Below are 20,412 nucleotides of genomic sequence, written 5' to 3'. Positions count from 1 at the left end.
AAACACTTTCTTCACAATAGCCATCTAAGGTAGATAGTGCAAAAATATCATTCCCACTTCACAGATTTACAGGGATAAAAGCCTTGGAGAGGTTAAGCGACTTGTGTATTGCCCAACCAACTTCCTAAGTGCTGAGGCAAGAATCATTCCCAGATCTCCCGACTTCAGATCCACCCTTCTTACCACACTGTGCTGCTTGTCAAGCATTCAAGCCTTTCTCATCAATACCTGCATCAGAGAAGGCAGCCCCTGGTTTCTACTACTCTGTCTTCATTCAGGACTAGCTTGGGGCTATCTCCCTTCCTGGAATGGTTTAGACTGGGAGCCCTGGACTGTTAGGATTGGCCTCAGCAGAGAGAAGAGGCATGGGAAGGACTTCAAGAATTTATGTAACATTGAAAGAAAATGCCACACGTAGGGAGAGAGGGCTGACCTTTATACCCATCTTTATATAAACACTGCTCATGGTGTAAGTCTGGACAGAGAGGAGCTGCAGGGGGAGACAAAGAAACACAACCACAGGATCTCAAAATCAAACCTAGGGGCTCTTTATAATCCATGAGACATGTGATAACCTATTAGAATCTCAACTATTAGTCACTCTCCTCAGCTTGGGCTCCATCAGTCGGGCTGGAAACTGCTTCTTGCTGGCACAGGACAAGACATTCCAGTCCCCTTCATACCAGGAACCTCTAGCCACAAATGAATTGACAGATGAAATTCTCCAGCTTTTCCCGGTTTTCCTGAATAGTGAAGGCTGGAGACAAATGGAGGGTGGAGCCCGTGGAGCCAGGCTGTTCCTTCAGCACCTGGGAGTGAAAAGATAGCTCTGGAACGTGGCTGTCAATAGCTCAAACACAAAGTGGTCTAGGAGGGCTGTGGGCACTGTGGGGCTTGTGGACACACCCGAGAAGCCTATGGTGAAGTCTCTCAAGGAAATAATAACCAGTATACTGTTCAGGGTGGACAAGTGGAGTTGTACTGAAGTTTTCCCAACCCCTCTTCAATCCTCTCTGGAATCCCAGCACACATCAGTCCTATACTGTATTCTGTTTTGCCTTTGGGTAAAATTCAAAGTCCCTGTCAGCCACCAGGAGGGAAAAACCCAGGAGTTTGAGTTAAATTAGACTTTCTTGAGAGGTTAAACCCAATGGGCTTACTGTGGAAAGGAGCAGGGAAGTTAGGTATGGGAGAGATCCATCTCTACTCACCCCCAAATCTTTGAAGGTCATCACAGCACTATGAGCCTGGCTCAGGTCAGTACTCTCTAGGAGGGAAAAAAGAGATAGCTCAGAGGAAGGAGAGACGCTGTTGCTTGGTCCCCACCACGGGGTTCACAGGAAAAACCACCTAGGGACAGAGAGACCTCTGAACCCTAACAGGAAGCTTCTTTTCTTGGCTGGGAGCCTGCTGCTCAATACAGCTCCACGGTGTGGGCACTGTGGGAGAAGGGTGTGAGACTCAGGATTCTGGGAAGACTGCAAGGCTAGAAGGGAGGGGCAGAGCTGCCATCTCCATGCTATACTTATAGTGGCCAAGAGGTGACAGCAGTCACCCAGGAAACTAAGCCTTGAAACCCCAACACTGAAGGAAGCAGGATCCCCCTTTGGGGAAGGGGAAAAGAGGGGGAGAGATACAACTGACTGCTCCTGACTCACCAAAGGAACCATCCTCTTGGGCCTTCTTCAGCAGGAACTGGTGCAGTTGCTGTGTGTAACCTGCCTCTGTCAACAGAGGGTAGAATCCCAAATTAGTGTGCCCCTTCCAGGTCTACAGCAGGAGCACCCCATCCCTCAGGGAGGATCATGAGCTTTAGAGCTGAAAGGCACCTCAGAGACCACCAGGCAATCCCAGATGGACTCAGCTCAGCTGAGTCAAACTGACTTCAAGACAGCTCAAATCCAACCTTCTGCAGGAGGCCTTTCCCACTCCCTGCAGGCCCGGGCCAGCTGCCAGTGAAGGCCTCCCTCTGTGACTCCCTCCAATTCACCCAAGCTCGATCTTGCATGTCTCCAGTTGTACACATGCTGTGTCCCCCATGGGAATGGGAGCACCTTGGGGGAAGGGACTATATTTTGCCCTACTCTGTGCCCAGAACTTGGTACAGTGCCTGGCACATCACTTAACAAATGCTTGTTGACTGACTGATAGCCAGAGAAGTCATCAAGTCACTTGTCCAAGTTCCCACTGCTAGTAAGAGGTGAAGCTAGAATTTGAAACCGTGTCTTCTGACTCCAACCTGAAAGAGGCCAGCCCGGATGCAGCTGACGTATGATGGTCTCATCCTAGAGCTGAGCCGAGCCTCCAAACCCCTCCCTGACACCCGAGCCTCTGTCCTGCTACTTCCCCCACCTCAGAGGGCTTCAGTAGGACTGCCAATGGCAAGCACAGGCTTCTGGCCAAGGGAGGAAAAATGGAGGACACGGGAAGACGCGGGAGAGGGAAGACAGAGGGAAGTAAGCTGGGAGCTCTGACGGGCCTGAAGGTGATGGGGAGGGGACCGCAGGAGAGCGGGGAGAAGGTGGGGCTTGACCTGTATCAGGCAGTTTTCCCTGGTGGAGGAAGGCTGCAGCTCGAGCAAAGGCTGTGAGCAGGGGGCTGAGCAAGCGGCAGAGGAAGAGGAAGAAGTCGGGGCAGCGCAGCTGCTGACTGAGCTAGAGGGGGAAAGAGGCAGAAGTTCTCCACAATGCCCCAGCAGGGTGCCAGCGTCGCTCCTCTGCCAGGGGCCTCATCGCACCTTGAAGCAGCGACTATCAGTGCCGTCCTCATAGTCGCTGTCACTGTCACTGAAGTCTTCCATTGATCGCCAAAGCATCTTCTCTCCAAAGCGCCAATTCCCCGAATCACAGGTCAGCCGAGTGCCAGGGGCCTGGGGGTGGGGTGGGAGTTGGTGCTTTACTCCTCCCTCCCCTTGCCAATGCCCACCTAATGGCAGTACGAGGTCCCCTCCCTGACTCCTGGCAGACACCAGGAACTTCAGGGAAGTGTCTGTGCAGGTCCCATTCTCTGCTCACTCATTTACTTGACATGCTTATGGCTTAGATGGGGAGACAAGGTACACAAGAAACAATCAGAAAACAAGGAAGAGAACACCCAGCAGAGTGGGACCTGCGGGAAAGATCCTTTATAGGAATGCTGGGGGTTTGCTCCAGCAGGCAGGCCCCCAGCACAGGGCCACCTCCTCTGATCACATCTGCCAATGGGAGAGCAGACACTGGGGGCCTTTCCCCGGGCCCCAGGCCTAGGGGAGGAAGTCAACTCTAAAGTCAGACAGCAAGTGAAAGGGAGAGGCCAGATCAGAGGCAGACAAAACAAGCTAGGCCTCAGGGCAGAGTTCCTCCCTTCAATCGATCAATTGGAGTCTTTACCTCCTCCGCTATAAGGAGTCCGCACTGAATGAGTCGATCCAGAACCTCCTGGCAATAAAAGTACGATGACTGGCAGGGCTGGGGAGAGAGAGAAAGAGAGGAGCTGCCCCCAGACGGGCCAGAGCTGTAGCTCTGGGCCAGGGCCGAGGGCAAGGATGCCGGCCCCCCTGACCTGCAGCAGGAGGAGGTCCTGGGGAAGCAGGTGCAGCAGCAGCAGAGTCTGACGATGAAGCTCCCGCTGGCTCAGCAGCTCCACCCCCTGCAGCTCCCAGGGTCCCTCTGGGGGCACTCGGCCTGCCAGCAGGGCTCGGACTGCACAGGCTAGACAGGGGAGAAAGAGAGTAAAGGAGAAAGAGAGGTACCAGGGAGAAAAGAATGCATTCCAGAGAAAGGCTCTGATGGTACTCACAAAGAAAGGGTGGTGGAAGGGCAGCCCCGAGAATATTCACAGGAAAGTCACCCTGAAATTGATCTCTCTCCCTTCCTAACCCAGTGCCACAAGACTTACCACCCACAGCCTCACAAAGGAAGACAGGCAGCAGGGCAGCACTGTGGTAGGCCAGCTGAGCAAGCGTGGGGCCGGCCCTGGGCAGCACCAGGACATCCCCTTGGGGCAGGAGCCACAAGGAGAGGCTGCCATGCAGCAGACACAGTCCATGCATCACCAGGTCCTGCAGCTGCCCTGAGAAACCCACGTCAAAGCCTCGAAGCAAGGTCTCCTCTGTTAGCCAGGAGAAGTTTTCCAGGAGCCTCGAGAGGAATACTCCCTGGAGGAAAGAACTCACTTGTCAGAGTGAGGAACTGGCGAAGGGCGGGCGGGGAGGCAGGAGAGATGCTGAGACTACCCACAGGGAAGGACTGAGGCTTGAGGAAGAAGGGGATGCCCCCTCCCTGTCACCCCAAACCCACGGCAGGGGAACCACCACTCCACATGCCTGAGCAAGAGACAAACATCCCAACGTATCAGATTGCCCCCTTCCCTGCTGCAACCTCTACCTCTCGATGCCGATGCAACAGCAGGGCGGCCATCACCGCCGTGGCCATCACGGCTGAGCAGGCGATGCTGGCTGCGGTCAGAGAAGACATTGAGAGGGACAATGGAGGAGCACCTTCACACCTCTCCCCTCCCCTCCATGCAGTTCCCAAGGGATGGCCTAGCTCGCCAGGTGGCGCTCCCAACCATGGTTCACATTTAAATTCTAGAACCTTAAGCAAACTTTGCTAAACGGACCATCCCGTTCCCACTCCAGTCTTTGACAACAAACGTTGCCACCCTGCCCTCACAGGGGCCCCAAGTACTGTGAAAGATGTCTGGGTACAAGAACTGTCTATGTTCCCAGCCCACAGTGGCCAAACATTAAGTTGCCTTTCTTCTGAGTCTAGCCATCTTTCAAATCAATTAACACTATGAGTAAGCAAACGTTCCCTGAGGTCTTACATGTGTAAGGCACACCTCTATCCAGGTTTATTTCCCAATAGCACCAGTCCCAAGTGATCTCGCTCTGTCCTCAACCCAGACAATATATATGGTCTGTACTGCACAACTGTCAATGTGGCTAACTGCAGTAGTGTATGGTTTCCTGTTTCGTGTGTACACATCTTGACAATCTCCCCCCCAACCCCCCAGCTGGATAAGAACTGATATCTTAAACCCCTTTGGTATTTCTGTATAGCGCCCACAACAGTGCTGGGCACACAGTGTTTACACTCGCACACCTGTGTATATACACTTGTACATAATTGTTTGCATGTTGTCTCCCTCAGTAACCTATGAGCTACCAACAGTATATTTACCAACTGAGACTCTGGTTTATACTACTCTGCAGGCCCAGGGATAAATGAGAGAGGGAGAGAGTAAATATTTAGGATATCTGTGTGACCCTGCAATGGCCCTGGCAGTATCCCATGAGCACACCCAAGTCAGAACACACAAGTTTCTTCCTTGTTCCTGACCCCCGGACTGGCTTACCACTCAAGACGTGGCGGCTCAGCCTGCTCACGAGAAGCTGGTCCTCCTCGTCCAGGGCCAGAAGGGGCCCAGATGCCGGAGTCCACTCCTGCTGTTTCTCACAATCAGGAAGAACAGACCTGCAATAGAGGCCAAGTGGGGTCTGGGAAGAGGGGAACACACTGGGAGAGACAGTGGAGCCAAGACAAAGAAACACATTACGAGTGCGGGTTAGGGAGTTTGATCACTGGTCACACCTGCCTCTCTCTGCGATGACGGAGGGTCAACCTGCCCACAAACAGAGGGATGATCTCTGGAGGAATAACGTTCGGGCCCTTTCCAGCCCTAGAAGTCTAAATCTAAGTCTAAATTTAAGACTGAAAATTACTAACCTTGGTCAAGGCTGGAGACTGAAGGTGGTTCAAGGGAAATTAGGTCTCCTGGGGGTCTCTTTCCAGTCTTTGCTACCTTCACTCCCCCCAAAAACACCTTCAGAGAAAAGCTACAGAACAGCCAGAAAGTACTAAGGAGCTGGGGGGGACGTCTCTCCTAGGCTTCCCCAAGACCAAACCAACGCACTCCGTGCTTACCAGTGGCCAAGCACAGTCTGCAACAGCAGCTGCTCTAAAGACTGTCCTCTGCTCCTTCCACGACTCCAAGTATTGACCGAGTATTCCTGCCCAGGACAGAGGGTCAGATGATCCCCAATCTCTCTTCCACTGACCCAGAACCTCACCTTAGGTGAACTGTGAGCAACAGAACCTCCGGAAAACTTCAAAACCCACACACTCATGAGAGGAGCTGCAGGGTTCTATGGTCAGCGCATTGTGATAGATACCTAGAGGTCTTAGGACTGGACAAAGCCCCCCCCCCAATCCCCAAAGCTGCCCCATCTCAGGCCTGAGATTTTGTTTTGAATCTCTAGGTCTCTCAGCTTCCCCTAGGCTCCATACCTGCAGGGAGAAGGGCTGGGCAAAGTCAATTCGGGCACAGCCCCGATGACCTCGCAAGCCTCGAAACACAGCCAGAGCCCCCCACCACAATCCCAGGTGAGAAGAGGATGCCTATACAGGGAGGCAAAAATAAGCCGAGTATAAATTACCCCCGTCGAGGTGTCCCACAGAGGGAAAACTGGTACTGCTACAATAGGAAACAGGGGGTCCTTGAGCATCTCTTGCTTTCTTCTGTAAGATTCATGGCAAACCCCCGTCACCATGACCCCATCATCTCCAACATGAGTGTGACCTGCCCGTGGATTTGATAGCAGGGCTTATCTGTTCATCTCTGTCCTTTCCAGACACAGGGTACGACCTTGCCCTGGACTTGAAGCTAAGGGATTCAGAGGGTGGTCAGATTAGGGAGAGCGAGGAAGAACCTCACCCGAGGTCCGGTATGCTGCACATCAGGGGCCAGATCGTAGCCAATGCCCACGGGCACTAGGGCTGCGTCAGGGATGGCGCCTTCTCGGAATGCCTGTAGCACCAGCCCCAGCCAGGCCTGCCCATGGGAAGACAGGCGGGGTCCCACAGCCCCAGGACGATCTTCCAAGAAAATGAGCAGGGGCTGCTTGCTGGCCAGGAGCTGCTCTACAGCCTGCAGAGTTTAGGGGTGGGAGAAAGGAACTCAATGAGCACTCAGCTCTCTGAACCTGGCCACCCACACCTCCATGTTAGCCACTGACTGGGCACTTACAGCACTGAGAACAGCCCTGGAGAGTATCCCTTTGGGGTTGTCCAGGAAGAGGTTAGCCTCTGGGGGCATGAAAAGGCCACCGAGATGTCTCAGCAAAGCCCTAGGGACACAGGGGGAGAAGTGATGCAGGGAAACACGCCTAATCTCCAAAGGAAAGAGGCAAACGCAGCTGGTCAGGAGGCAGGGTGGCTTATGTCCACTACGGAGGGCCCATTTGATTTAAGAGCACTCCAGGTCTCCCTCAGAACAAACCCAACCTTCTGGCAACGTCTCCTCTCCTCAAGTCTCAGGACCAGAAACAACAGGGGTCAGACCCTTGAAGCCTAGAGGAAACACTCCAGGTCCTGATTCGGACCCAAAGTCCAGCTAAGCACCAAACTGGACCAGTTTCTGTGGATGGAGGAGATGAAACACTTTCTATGTCTAGCGTCTGCAGGGTGATAAGATAGAAAAGGCATGAAGGAAATGAGTGGTAGGGGTCAGGAGGAATCAACACACAGGAGAATAACTTTCCACAGGGAAGTTCATCCATTTGTTCTTCCTTTCTTCCTTCCTTCCTTCCTTTCTTTCTTTCTCTCTTTCTCTCTTCCTTGTACCAGTTTAGAACATCTCACAAGCAATAAGGCACAAATCCATATGTAAAAAGCAGTGCTTTGTTCTTATATCATGATGCCTAGCCCCAGTCACACAGGCTCAGATCCTGTGTCATGGTACTAGCTGGTTTACTAAAATATTTGGAAAATATTCAGACACTAAAATGCCTACAGGGAAGTTTCTAGGAAATCTTTGAATACTAACTGCCCTCTCCATCCTCAGAAGTATTCACATCCCCTTCCCTAGCTTATCCCAGTGTTGTGTGACCACAGACTTCCTCTGAGTGTTCTCTCATTCACTACGGGAGAGGGAGAGAGGGAGAGCAGGGCATTCACCTGAGAGCTGGGGAGTAAGACTGGGGTTCCCAGGCCACTCGCAGGACCCCAAGACCCTGAGAGAGCAACAGGAAGGGCAGCAGGAGCCCATCCAAACACGACTTGTGGGCAGAGAGAAAGATGAGCGGCGTATCCTTCTGGAAGAGAGAGAAGGGGGTTATTTATAGGGGTAAGGAGGATAACAATGGTAGGGAGTTGGCCAATCATCCTTCATCCACCCACAGTCATGCTAGAAGGAAGAATGTAGTAGCCTCTTAACAGAAATAAGTAGCAGGCCAGGAGGTCTCCCTAAGCCAAAGAGCTCAGCCTCCCCAATTTCTACACAAAACATCCTTTATTAGAAGAGAAAGAGCTTCTCCTACCACTCCCCCAACAAAATGCAGGAAAGAACCAGGGCCCACATGGGTTGATGGCAAGGGGAAGGAGGTACGAGCGCAAGTTCCCAGAAAAAGCTTAGGGATGGGGCTATGGGGTCTCCACGAGAAAACTCACCGCTTGTGCAGCCTGACGGACCATAGCCAACTGACCCTGATGAAGCTGCACGTTCAGGAAGATGCAGTTTAAGAACTTGAGAAAAGCCCAGTTGAATATCCTGGTGGGAGTGAGAAGACATAAGGGGACCAGGAGCAGAAATGTGGGGAGTTCAAGCCAGAAAGGCCAAATGGTGATGGAGGGTATGGTACCAAAACATTAAAAACTCTACCACAGGAGCCCCAAAGCTCTCTCAAACACATTAAGAACGTCTGTCTTCTGCTATGTAGCTGGAAGGGGAGAGTCCCAATTTTCAGCCTCTGTCCCCCAATTTGTTGCTGCATACAAACTCAGACAGCCAGGATACAGGGACTCTTCTGAGTAGGGGGCACAGCATCTTCAGGGTTAGGGCTTCTGTGTCCCAAGTCCTTTCTCAGACAGCAGTGGTGGGAGGGAAGGGGGCTGGCAACAGCAGTGCCACAGGGTGCCAACTTCTGCTCTGGCAGAATAATCCCAGCTCACACTTACATAAGGCTTGTTACGGTTTACAAGAAATTGTTCTCACCACCACCCTGTGATATAGGAAACGCAAGCATTTTTATCTGCATTTGACAGACGAGGAAACTGAGGTTCTGAGAGGCAAAGGGACTTTCCTATGGCTCCCCTAGCTAGTAAACAGCAGAGCCAGAGCTTGGACCGAGGTCAATGCTCTCTCTGAGGCTGGCCCCCCTCTTCCCACACCCCCACCTCCCAGGTCCCCAGCAGACAGCAGCAGAATGGTGAGGAGAACCCAGGAAGGCACATTCCTCATTACTTAAGTTCCACATACTCGAGTTAAACATCTTCTACTCCCATTTTTCCTCACCGGAGAGGGAAGTTTGCTTTGGGCTGGGTTTGAGCAGGAAGCTGATTCTCACAGCCCTTGGGGTCTCTGCTCAGTTGAGGCAGGAGCTTTACCTGAGCAAAAAGGGGTAGATTGAAGCCTGGATCTGGCCCAACGTATGCTGTACGTCTCTCCTCAAAGAGCTGGGCTTGGGGCCTTCACCTGCTCCCCCAGGAGCCCTCCCAGAGAGGATTTCCTGTATCCTAGGAAAAGAGCTGGGGGTCAGTATTTGTGGGGGAGCAAGGCAGCAGAAATCCTCCGCATTGGGTGAGCACATATAGATGGTGGAAGGGGATCTCTTTATAACACTTAGCCCTACAATGTTCCCAGGACAGAAGGAAAGGGTCCACATCAGAGCCTTCATTACCCAAAAGCAACCAAGAGAGATTAGGGGAGGGGAGGACTGAAAGGCAGACCCAGAACAGAACTCTAGATTCGTGGCTCCTGGTTTTGGGTTCTTCCTCTTAATGCTACAACCTCCTCCTGAGTTTCACTGGAGTATTTAGGAACTATTGCCCAACAATAAATTACACGGCCAGGGTCAATACTCCTTAGAATTTGTGACCCACAGAGGGTAAGAGGCCTATCTACTTGGTGCCTCAGTTTCTCCCATTTTTAAAAATAAGGATGACCATGGTATTAGGTCAGAAGGGGAAGAAAACTAAGTGAGCTATAACCAAGGTGGGAGAAATCACTGTTCAAACAAATGCTCCAGCTAGGCCCACCCCAGGGCAGGGCCAAGAACTGTCCTCACCACTTGCTGCCCAAAACCTTCTCCCAGGCATCTGGGGTGAGAGTGATCTTCCAGTCCATCGCACATAGGAAATAGCACAGCCTTCGCACTAACCACCCCCGGTACCTGGAGGGAGGCACCCCACAAGCTCCGCATTAGGGTGGAAGGAAATGCTAGAGAAGATTACGTAAGACTGAATACACCTCCCACTCCCACCCTCAGAAGACTCAGATTGGGTTCCCTTCCCTGTCAGTGGGGACAAACCATCACTTTATCAATGCCAAGGTCTTTGCACTGCTTCCCACTGGATCTGCAGGAGTAGGGCACATGACACACATGGCTCCCCCATCTCTGAGGGGAGAAAAGTCCTAATTTTTGATCTATCCATATCCCCATTTCCTTGAAAAAACCTTCATCTGACTCTCAAGCTAACCATTCCCTATGTCCTCTCCATATCTATATTCATTGCTGCCATTTCCTCTCATCTTCCTTCTCAGCCCCTTGCAATCTGGCTTCGATCGCCACACTCTGAATCTGTTCTCCACAAGGTCATCAATTATCTGTTACAGCTACATCTGACGGCCTTTTCTCAGTCCTCATCCTTCTAGACTTCTCTGCAGCTTCTGACTGTGTGGCCTGGCCTTTGTGGCACTGTACTGTCATGGTTATCTTCCTGTGTCTGACCTGATCCTTCTTGGTGTCACCCCCACCCCCATGTCCTGCTGCCTGCCCAGCGATCTGTTCTGGGGTCCTCTTCTCTCCACTGAGGCTCTCATCAGCCTCCAGGGAGGTGACTATCATCTCTATGCAGATCATTCCCAAACTGACACCCAACTCTCTTCATGAGCTACAGACCTGCATTTCTAATTTCTTCCTGAACATCTTCAATGGGATGTCCCAGAGGCATCTCAGACCAAACTTATTATCTTTTCCTCCTAAACCCCCATTTCTGGTTGGGGCCTCTAAGACTGTCAGCCTCAACTCTGCTCTCCTTTGACCTGCTGCATACCAAGTTTTCTACCTCTTTCTCCTCTCTCCAGGCTTTCATTACCACTTTTCTGGACTATTGCAAAAGCCTCCTAATTTGTCTCCCTGCCTCGTCTCTCCCCTCCAGTCTATCCTTTACACAGCATTACTATTCCTTTTTTAAAAATATATTTTTATTTATCTCATTACATATTTCCCAATTCCATGTAAAAAATTTTAATGTTCACTTTTTAAAATTTTGAGTTCCAAATTCTCTCCCTCCCTCCTCCATCCCTTGAGAAGGCAAGCAATATGATATTGATAATAAATGTGAAGTCACAGCATTGCTGTTCCTAAAACTCAATTCTGACTATATCCCTCAAGTGCTCAAGAAGCTTCAAAGCCTCCCTATTGCTTTTAGGATAAAAATATAAACTCCTCTGTTTGTAATTCAATGATGTTCACTATCTGGCCCAAACCTATCTTTCCATGCTGATATGTACTGTATTCTCTTTGATGCGCTTTATGTTCATTTCCTCTCCCACCTCCACGCTTTTGCATAATCTGTCTGCCCCCCATGCCTGCAATGCTTTTTCCCCCAATCCCCTAATTCAGCTCAGGTGCCACCTCTCCATGTTCTCGGTTGTCAGTGTCTCCCCTCTCCCCTCCAACATCATAAGCTATTTATTTTGTTTATGCCCGTATATACTTTGAAAAAGTGCCCACCCCTCCACCAGCAGAACCTAAGCAGGCTTTTGTATGTGTATTTCCAGAGCTTTACTACAATGCTTGGCACACAACAGGAATCTAATCAATGCTTGTTGATTAACTGAATGAGAAGCTCAGGCAGGGAGACAACCTAACCTTCTCAATCCATGGCACATTACCTGGTATTCTCTTCAGTCACCAGGATCACATTGTGAAAGCCCAATGCAGCAATGTTTTTGTGGAAAAGGGCCTCCTAGGGACACCAAAATGGGATAAAGTGTGAGAGCAGCAAGGCCTGGGCAGGGGTGCCTTCTACCCCCTCCCCTAAAGAAAAGTCCTACTCTGTTCACCAAAGTTGGGTTACAATTCAGCCACATTTCAGCACCTTGTCTCACTGCCCCAGAGAGGTCTGTCTCGAAATGGCCCATGTTTGGAAATAGGCAGTGGTATCTACATGCATATGCTCTATGTTATGTTTGTCATAGATAGATCACTATAGACATCTAGCCCATGTCATTCAGGAATATTCGGTACTCTACTTTCTTCTGAGGCAGCTGGGCGGCATAGTGAGTGGAGTGCTGAGCCTGTAGTCGGGAACACTTGCGTTTGAATCCAGCCTCAGACATTTACTAGCTAGGTGACCCTGGGCAAGTCGCTTAACCTCTGCCCGCCTCAGTTTCCTCAACTACCAAATATCGACAATAGTATCACCTACCTCCCAGGGTTGTTGTAGTGATCAAATGAGATATTATTTATAAAATGCTTAACAATGTCTAGCACGTAGTAGGCCTTTAATAAATGCTTGTTTCCCTCCTTTTCAGTTTTGGCTGTCAACATTAAGCACTGATTTTCTAAACTCCACTCTGCTCCTCCGTGTCCCCCAACTCCCAACCACAGTCCACTTGGCCACAAAAAATTTACATGTGGTCAGATTCACTGTAGCTTCATGAAAGGTTAAAAGTAAGGGGAAAAAAAAACATCTAGGTCCTCCATTTCCTAGAAGCAATTGATTATTCCTGTCTCTCACACCTTGTTATGTTTCCAATTCCTGTCTCAGCCCTTTTCCAAAGGATCCTATTACCTGTGGCCCTGAGAAACTCTTACCCAGCTTTTAGGAGTGCAGGTCTGGCAGCAGCGTCCCACGAAAGGACGATACTTCCCCAGAAATGGGGTGATGGTTTCCAGCTTCACCCCAAAGCCTTTGGGCCACATGCTGGCCTAACAAAGAGAAATAAATACTGAATTACTGGCAAGAAAACCACTGGTAAAGACATAGCTCAAAGCTTTGGGGGAAAAACAAGCCAGGATTTCTGAGGTATCTCTGGGCTTGAAGTCTGACCCTTAATCAGAACAGAGTTCTCCAATGAAAAGAGCCATGGGCCTCTGGATGGTAAAGGCCAGTGAGGGACATAGCAGATGGATTTGGGGGGGTGAATGAGAACAGCAATGAATGAGGATTCCCCCCTGCCCCAGACTCATCTTCCCTTACCACATACCTCCTTATTACTCTGAGGTTTGCTCCCCATATGGCACTGATTCAGAGCTCCCTGATAAAATCCTAAGAGTATAGGAGAGTTGGAATTCTAGTCTTAAGAGATCTGTCCTGGAGAGAAGGAGAGGGAGAGGGAGAAGGAGAGGGAAAGGGAGAGGGGGAGGGAGAGAGAGGGTCACAACCTTTATGGCATATCAGGAGGACAGGAGATGAAAAACCAAATGCTTCCCAGAGTGACTACCTCCCCTGTACATCCTCTGTGCTGTCAAAGCTCCTTTCCCAGAAGGAAACAGGATTAGGAACAGGCTACAAAAGAGCCCTCCTTGCTCATGAAGAGACTAGGAGCAGGATCCAGAGATGAATAAGATGTACCGGATGAGGAGAAGGGCCAAAACCCAATCAGGGGAGCAAATATCCCTCAGGGGAACAAGCTAAACACCCAACTTGTCCATTGAATAGAAAACTCTAAAATATATAGCACAAACCAACACCAATCCAGCCCTCAGGAGAGAACACCTACACTTTCAGCAGTTCCACAGGAGGAAAACTGGTTTTTCCCACCCATACTTTTTCCTGGCCCCAGCCCACAGTGAGATACACAAAGACTGGCTGAGAGAAGTGACCCAGGGACTCAGACACACATAGCATCCATACACTGGAGGACTGGGAGGAAACAAAGAGCGAGGGGATGGAAAGAGGGAACAGAACTGGAAAACTGGTTGAGACAAGCTGGACAAATGAGAGAACAGAGGAAAGAAACGTTAGGATCATTTCTCTCAGAAGAATCATTTGGATCCTGTTTCCACCATCCTTTTTATCTCTGTTCCAGGGTGAGCAATTCGTTCATTTATTCCTTCAATCAGTAAACATTTTCTTAACATTTCTAAAGCAGGCAGCAGTACCACAATGGAAAGAACACTAGCTAGAGAATTAATCAATTGACAAACATTTATTAAACACCAACTATACACCAGGCACTAGCAAAAGCAAAACATTCCCTGCCCTCAAGGAGCTTATATTCCAACAGAGAAGAAAATATACATATACAGGCATACACAAAACATACAAAAACACATTCAAGGTAACCTTTGCGGGGTGGGGAATGTGAGGTGTCTGGGGGACGTGGAAGACCCTCATGCAGGTAAGCCTAGAGCTGAGTCATGGAGGGAACCAGGGATTCCAAGAGTTGGGAGTCAACACAGAGTGCATTCCAAGCATGGGGTACAGTCAGTGCAAAGAGCAAGATGGGAGAAGAGTGAGTCTCATGTGTGAGAAATAGCAAGGAGATTGGCTGGGCCATAGTGTGAAGGCCAGAAAAGTGCAATAGGGCTAAAAATGTAGTTAGAGCTTTAAATGCAAGAATAAGACTTTATATTTGATCCTGGAGGAAAGAGAGAGCCACTGGAGTTTACTGAGTAAGGTGAAAGGAATTGAGAGGTTACAGTGCTTGAGGGAACATCAACATGCATGCTGAGGTCCCCTAGGTAGAAGACAGGAGTTGGATCGGAGAGGAAGGCTACAGGACAGGTACTGAACCCATTACAAAAGGGGACAGAATGCCCTGGGAGCTGGTAGGTAAGTGCCACCAGGATCTAGACTGGATAATAAATCTGAGCAGAGTGAACTTCAAAGGAAAAGAGATTTGCTGAGTGACCAGGGCAGAGGGAAGAGTGTGGCAACAGCAACATGAGCATGGATATTCATTCTAACTCCCCCTCCATTTAGAGCACTAACCAGATCTGACTTTGGGCAAGTCATTTCACCTCACTGAATCTCAGTTTCCCTTTCTGTGAAATGGGAGATGTAGATGATCTTTAAGGTCCCATGACCTCTAACACTCTGTGGTTTTGTGTGCCCACTATTGTACTAGGCTCCTTACATTTCTTAATACAAAGAATCACCCTCAAAGCACATGTATTCTAACTGGAGAGACAGGAAAGTCCTTTCCATACTCCTCAAGCTCCAATTCTCCCCTTTATCTCAAACCTCCTTTTACTAAGCTAACCCAGGTGTCATGCATGAGCTCTCCTATTTTACTTCTTCTCCAGATCAAACTATGACATAAAATGTCAGAGCAGGAATGAGGAAGTTTGAAATTAGGTTTTCCTGCAATGGCCTCCCATTCTTTACTATTATCATTAATAGTAATAGTAGCTTGCATTTATACAGGTGTTAAAGTTTGCAAAGTGCTTTACATAGGTTAAATCATTTGATCTTCACAATAACCCTGTGAGGGAGGTGCTATTATTATTTCTATTTTACAGATGATGAAACCAAAGCTAAGACAGGTTAGGCAATTTGCCCAGGGTCACCCAGCCAAATAAGTGTCTGATGGAGTCTTCCTGACTCCAAGTCCAGTACCATTGAGCCACCCAGGTGTTTAGACGATAAAGTTCAGATTTTTTGATCTGGCATTCAAGGACCTCTACAATTTGGCCTGCAATTTGGACTTTTCCAATCTTTTCTTCCTCTATTTCCTTTTATGAACTAGTCTGGTTTACTCAAGGCTCCCCAACATGTCCCACTCATCCACTCCTTCCCCCAGTGGTTTTGTATGTAACATTCCCCAGCCTGGGATGCTCTCTTCCCATTTGTCCCCCAATCCAAATCCTACCCCTCAGGCCTGGAAAGGCCTATGAAGCCTTTCTTAATCCTTTTCTTTCAGTCCCACCTCCAAGTCTCTACCATTTATTATATGCAGTCTTATATTATTAGATCTCTCTCTATGGGGCCTAGACTCCCCACAGTACAACAGTGTGGTGCCTTGCTCGTAGTAGGTACTCAGAAAACATGATGTTTGGTTTTTACTGCCTATCCCTCAAAATATCTCCCAAAATTCTTGTTTACAAAATCACTTACACATTTCAACCTCCAGTAAACCCCTCTGCCATCTTCTTTCCTTCTACTTTCCCCGGTTCAATGTTTGATGAACTGAATTGAATCAAATATTTACTTGCTAAAACCATAACCCTTATACAGCTAATCTAATCAAACTCGTTTCCTTCCTGCTTCTTCCCTAGTCTGAATCCCTCTGCCTTATGAAGAACCTGGGCAATGTTGGTAAAAGAACAAAGTATGTTCCTCTGATGAGGGGGAAGAATGTTGTCACACTGCCTGAAACACACAAGTTTCAGATAAACTGCTCCTAATGCATTTCTCACTTTGTAAATGGCACTCAAACATGATTAGGTGCCTAGTACATGTAAAGCACTGTGCTAACAACAGGGGAAGACACAAAGTTTACGTAAGCCAAATTGCAAGCAGCAGTGAATAAGACATAAAGACATAATACATAATAACTGCACCACTGAGGTATAGAACAAAGTTCTATGTCTACTCCAAGGGGGAAACACTACCTCCCAAGAGATCAGGGAAGCGTTCCTAGAAGAGGTGGCTTTAGAGATGTAATAGGAATTCAACAGGCAAAGCAGGGAGCAGGGAGGAATGGAGAACAGAGAATAGAGGCAGACAAGCAGGGTTGGTTCAGGAGACAATGTTTGAATGGAACACAGAATGTGTGGAGGAGTGTAATATGAAAGAAGGTCGGAAAAGTAGTCAGGTGCTAGATTTTGTAAAGCCGTGAATGCCAGGCCAAAGAATTTGAACTTTACTCAGCAAGCAATGGGGATCCAAGGAAGATTTCTGAGGAGTGTTGTGTAAAAGGAACATCAGTCTGTCAGCAGTGTGAAGGGTAGGGAGCATTACAGCAAAATTTCCATATTGAATTACAGAAATCTAGTTATAGCAGAAGACCGTCACGGCTGTAGTTGCGAGCTGAATCCCTGGATAAGATAAGAGAAAAACATTTTCTTCCTTAGTAACAGACCCCTCCCTTCTACTCCCTACCCTCATGCCCCTCCATAACTTATAACCCTGGGATGACGCTACTCAATGGAAACCAATTCCTCCAATGTCCCACTGGACAAATTTTCACTAACAAAACATCTTTCTGATTGCAGGTCCAGAACATCATCTTCATATTGGAGGCATTGCTGTTCTCCACCTCTAATCTATTAAATGAAAGATACTTGTGTCAAGAAACACTCCCTTCCCCCAAAGCAAGAAGAAGAATAACCCCTGCCCTGGAACCTTAGACCAATCTCCATGAGCTTGTCCTTATACTAATATCTAATGGGTTTATACCCCAGAGTTGATGGCGTGGGAGACCCTCTGGTCTTTTTTTGCCTCTATTCCATGCGTGGCTCCAAGAGTACTCCGATTCTCCCAACTCCCCTTGCCTAGGTCGGGACAAACTCTCCATCGGGATAACAGCACTATAGTACAGTGGAAAGAACACAGGCATTGGAGCTGAGCGTGCAGGTTTAAATTCGAGTTCTGCTACTTTATGCCTCTATGCCATTGGGCAAGTCATTCCTCTCTTTGGACCACCTTCCTCAATTGTAAAAAGACAGAGTTGGACCAAATGATGTTCTGGGTCTCTTCCAGCTCTAAATTTTACGGCCTTTAACTTAATGGAAACAAGGTCAGGTTAGAAAAGATGCTTGCATTCTGTTTAATTCTAACCCTGCCTGGGAAAGCATTGGTCAGTTGGGCCCCTCAAATATTCATAAGCAGTTCTAGGATTATTGCCTCAGGATGAAAAATCTGATCAAATGCTACATTTGGAGTCAAGAAGACCTGGGTTTGTACTCCACCTTCAACAGCTCACTTAATTTCCTTAAGCATCAGTCTCCTCACATGATTTGATTACGCTTATTACCGAGTCCCTGAGAGTTAAGGGATTCTAATAGAGGTCTCCACTCTGCACCAGGAAGCACCTCCTACCACAATGCAGCTCAACAGCACAACTAGAGCCTCTACTTGTGTGGCCCAGCAGACTGTTTCCCCATCTATAACAATCTTTGGCAGCTGTTAATACTTAGCATCAGATAATTACCAGAACAACTGGGTATGAAAAAGTGAAGGAAAAAACAAGCCTGAAAACAACTTGGGACCATCCACAAATGGCTGTGTTATCATCAGCAAATCACTTCATCTCCCTAAGCATCAGTTTCCTCACCTGCAAATGGGGATAAAACCTGTAGCACCTCCTCTCACGGCTTTTAGGAGCCTTACATGACTTAATCCATGCAAAGTACTATGTAAAGCTTAAAGCATCATTTTAAAAAGGCAGTTGTGGTTTTTTTTTACTATTACTATTTCAAACATCATCACACTCCCCTGAGGTCCAGAGAAGAGTCTTCTAATCATGTCTGCATCCCTCTCTAGGTCAGTTGGACTGAGGGCAGTAGTGGAGTGCAAAGTGCCAAATCACTGGAGTCAAGAAATTTGTGTTAGAAACCTGGCCCTGATGCTCACTAGGTGTGTGGCCTTAGAGAGGCTAAATCCTTTAGTTTCTCTGGGTCTGTTTCCTCATCTATAAAATGGGGAATGTTTGTGCTATATACATTTCTCTAGGTCTCCTTCCCCATCTATAAAATAGGGAATATTTTGCTATCTACAATTCCCCTAGGTCTGTTTCCCCATCTATAAAACAGGGAATATTTTCCTATCTACAATTCCCTAGGTCTGTTTCCCCATCTATAAAATAGGGAATATTTTGCTATCTACAATTCTCTAGGTCTATTTCCCCATCTATAAAATGGGGAATATTTTACTATCTACAATTCTCTATGACTGTTTCCTCATCTATAAAAGAATACTTGTGCTATCTATATTTCTCTAGGTCTGTTTCCTCATCTATAAAATGGAGAATACTTGTGCTACCTGTATTTCTCTGGGTCTGTTTCATCTACAAAATGGGAACTATTTGTGCTATCTACAATTCTGAGTCGGTTTCCTCATCTATAAAATAAGGAATGCTTGTGCCATCTATCCTTCTCTAGGTCTGTTTCCTCATCTGTAAAATAGGGAATATTTGTGCTATCTGCATTTCTCTGGGTTTGCTTCCTCATCTATAAAATGGGGAATATTTGTCTTGTATACCTGAAAGGTTTTTCTATCTAAACCTCAGAGTGCTATGTAAATTTGAGTCATTAATCATATTTTTGAGGCAGCCAAGGATCTTTGAGTTGGAAGGAGTCACCCTCACCTCTCAAGGGGTGCAGAACCACATCTACCTGTCTCTTAACATCCAGGTATCCTCCTCTGGTTGAAGGACAAAGTCTTTAAGAGCCAAGCAAGCAAGGAAGAAAAGATGAAAACCAAAAGCAGGGAGTCATTTCTTTCCAACGCCTACAAAGCTAGATCAACTGCCCCAACAGTGCCCCTACAAAACAGCCTGCCAGCTGGGCTGGGCGGGGCGGGGCAGGTCTGTGCCCCCCCGCCCCGCGCACACTTCTCTGCCTGAGCCCAGGTTCCCCTTAAAATTCACTCGGGCTTCCCCCGGGGAGGGCCCAGAATAGCAAAGGGGCCCAGAGGGGGCTCCACTAACTTACTGCAGATCATCCACCTGCGAATAATTGTTAAGTCAGTAAGAGTGGATGCTCCCTGAGGGCAGGGCTCCCTCTCCCAGGCGGCTGTGCCCGGGCCTAGCATAGGGTCTGGCCCCCCATGGGAGTTCTGGGCCCCATCCGTGCCCCCCTCCCCACCTGCCCCAGGCTCACCTGGCCCCGCTCCAGCCTCCCCACCAAGAACAGGCCTTTCGCAGCAGGAAGAAGGCTGAAAGAGAGGCTGGAGAGGAGGCAGACGCTGACTGACAGTCCGAGCAGCCAATGGGCATTCGAGCTTCTAACTCCACCCTCCACCCTGCCCTTCCCTGGGCTCAAGGGGAGGACCCCCCATCTTTGGGCTGGGGAGAAGAAAGGGAAGGAGAGGGAGGAGGGGAAGAGAAGGGGGAGGAGGGGAAGAGAAGGGGGAGGAGGGGAAGAGAAGGGGGAGAAGGAGAGGAAGAGGAGGGGGAGGAGGGGAAGAGAAGAGGCAGGAGGGGAAGAGGAGGGGGAGGAGAGGAAGAGAAGAGGCAGGAGGGGAAGAGGAGGGGGAGGAGGGGGAGGGAGGGGGGAGAGAAGGGGGAAAGAGGAGGTGGGGAGGAGGGAAGAAGGAGAGGGGAGGGGGGACAGAAAGTGTACACCCTGAGCAGGGATAGACTTGATTGGAACCCTTATAAGTATGTAGCCCCCTCTCCCTGGGCATGGCTGAAGGAGAAAGAAGGCTGAGTTAAGGATCAAAGAGGGGAATACAAGAGAGGGAATGAGGGGCATCCCAGTTGTAGTACACAGAGTAAACCAGCCCAATGTGGGATACCTGGAACATAGCATGACAA

General features: G+C 48.8%; 1 protein-coding gene across 9 annotated transcripts; it reads right to left on the bottom strand.

The window, feature by feature from the left end:
• Window positions 1–415: 415 nt before the first annotated feature.
• GPAT2 (glycerol-3-phosphate acyltransferase 2, mitochondrial) lies at window positions 416–19,842 on the bottom strand. 9 transcript variants are annotated; one of them, XM_027853845.1, is made up of 22 exons: window positions 19,757–19,842; window positions 13,195–13,301; window positions 12,803–12,916; window positions 11,878–11,951; window positions 10,046–10,150; window positions 9,366–9,494; window positions 8,430–8,529; window positions 7,938–8,071; window positions 7,009–7,108; window positions 6,697–6,909; window positions 6,270–6,380; window positions 5,907–5,992; window positions 5,338–5,456; window positions 4,365–4,435; window positions 3,877–4,135; window positions 3,541–3,689; window positions 3,369–3,446; window positions 2,738–2,869; window positions 2,534–2,654; window positions 1,659–1,724; window positions 1,212–1,267; window positions 416–809 (listed from the first exon to the last, which is right to left on the bottom strand). In XM_027853845.1, the coding sequence occupies exons 2-22, from the start codon at window positions 13,222–13,224 to the stop codon at window positions 693–695; spliced, it is 2,364 nt and encodes a 787-aa protein (XP_027709646.1). In that variant the 5' UTR covers window positions 13,225–13,301; window positions 19,757–19,842; the 3' UTR covers window positions 416–692. The 9 variants fall into 9 exon arrangements, with proteins under 9 accessions (XP_027709646.1, XP_027709637.1, XP_027709641.1 ...); XM_027853836.1 differs by lacking the exons at window positions 416–809; window positions 2,534–2,654 and having other exon boundaries at window positions 1,209–1,267; window positions 3,778–4,135; window positions 5,338–5,498; window positions 7,938–8,074; XM_027853840.1 differs by lacking the exons at window positions 416–809; window positions 2,534–2,654 and having other exon boundaries at window positions 1,209–1,267; window positions 5,338–5,498; window positions 7,938–8,074.
• Between the last annotated feature and the right edge of the window lie 570 nt (window positions 19,843–20,412).

Source organism: Vombatus ursinus, unplaced genomic scaffold, assembly GCF_900497805.2.
Source record: "Vombatus ursinus unplaced genomic scaffold, bare-nosed wombat genome assembly UNPS02010219.1, whole genome shotgun sequence".
NCBI classification, from domain to species: Eukaryota; Metazoa; Chordata; class Mammalia; order Diprotodontia; family Vombatidae; genus Vombatus; species Vombatus ursinus.
This window is presented reverse-complemented; position numbering and strand designations above follow the sequence as displayed.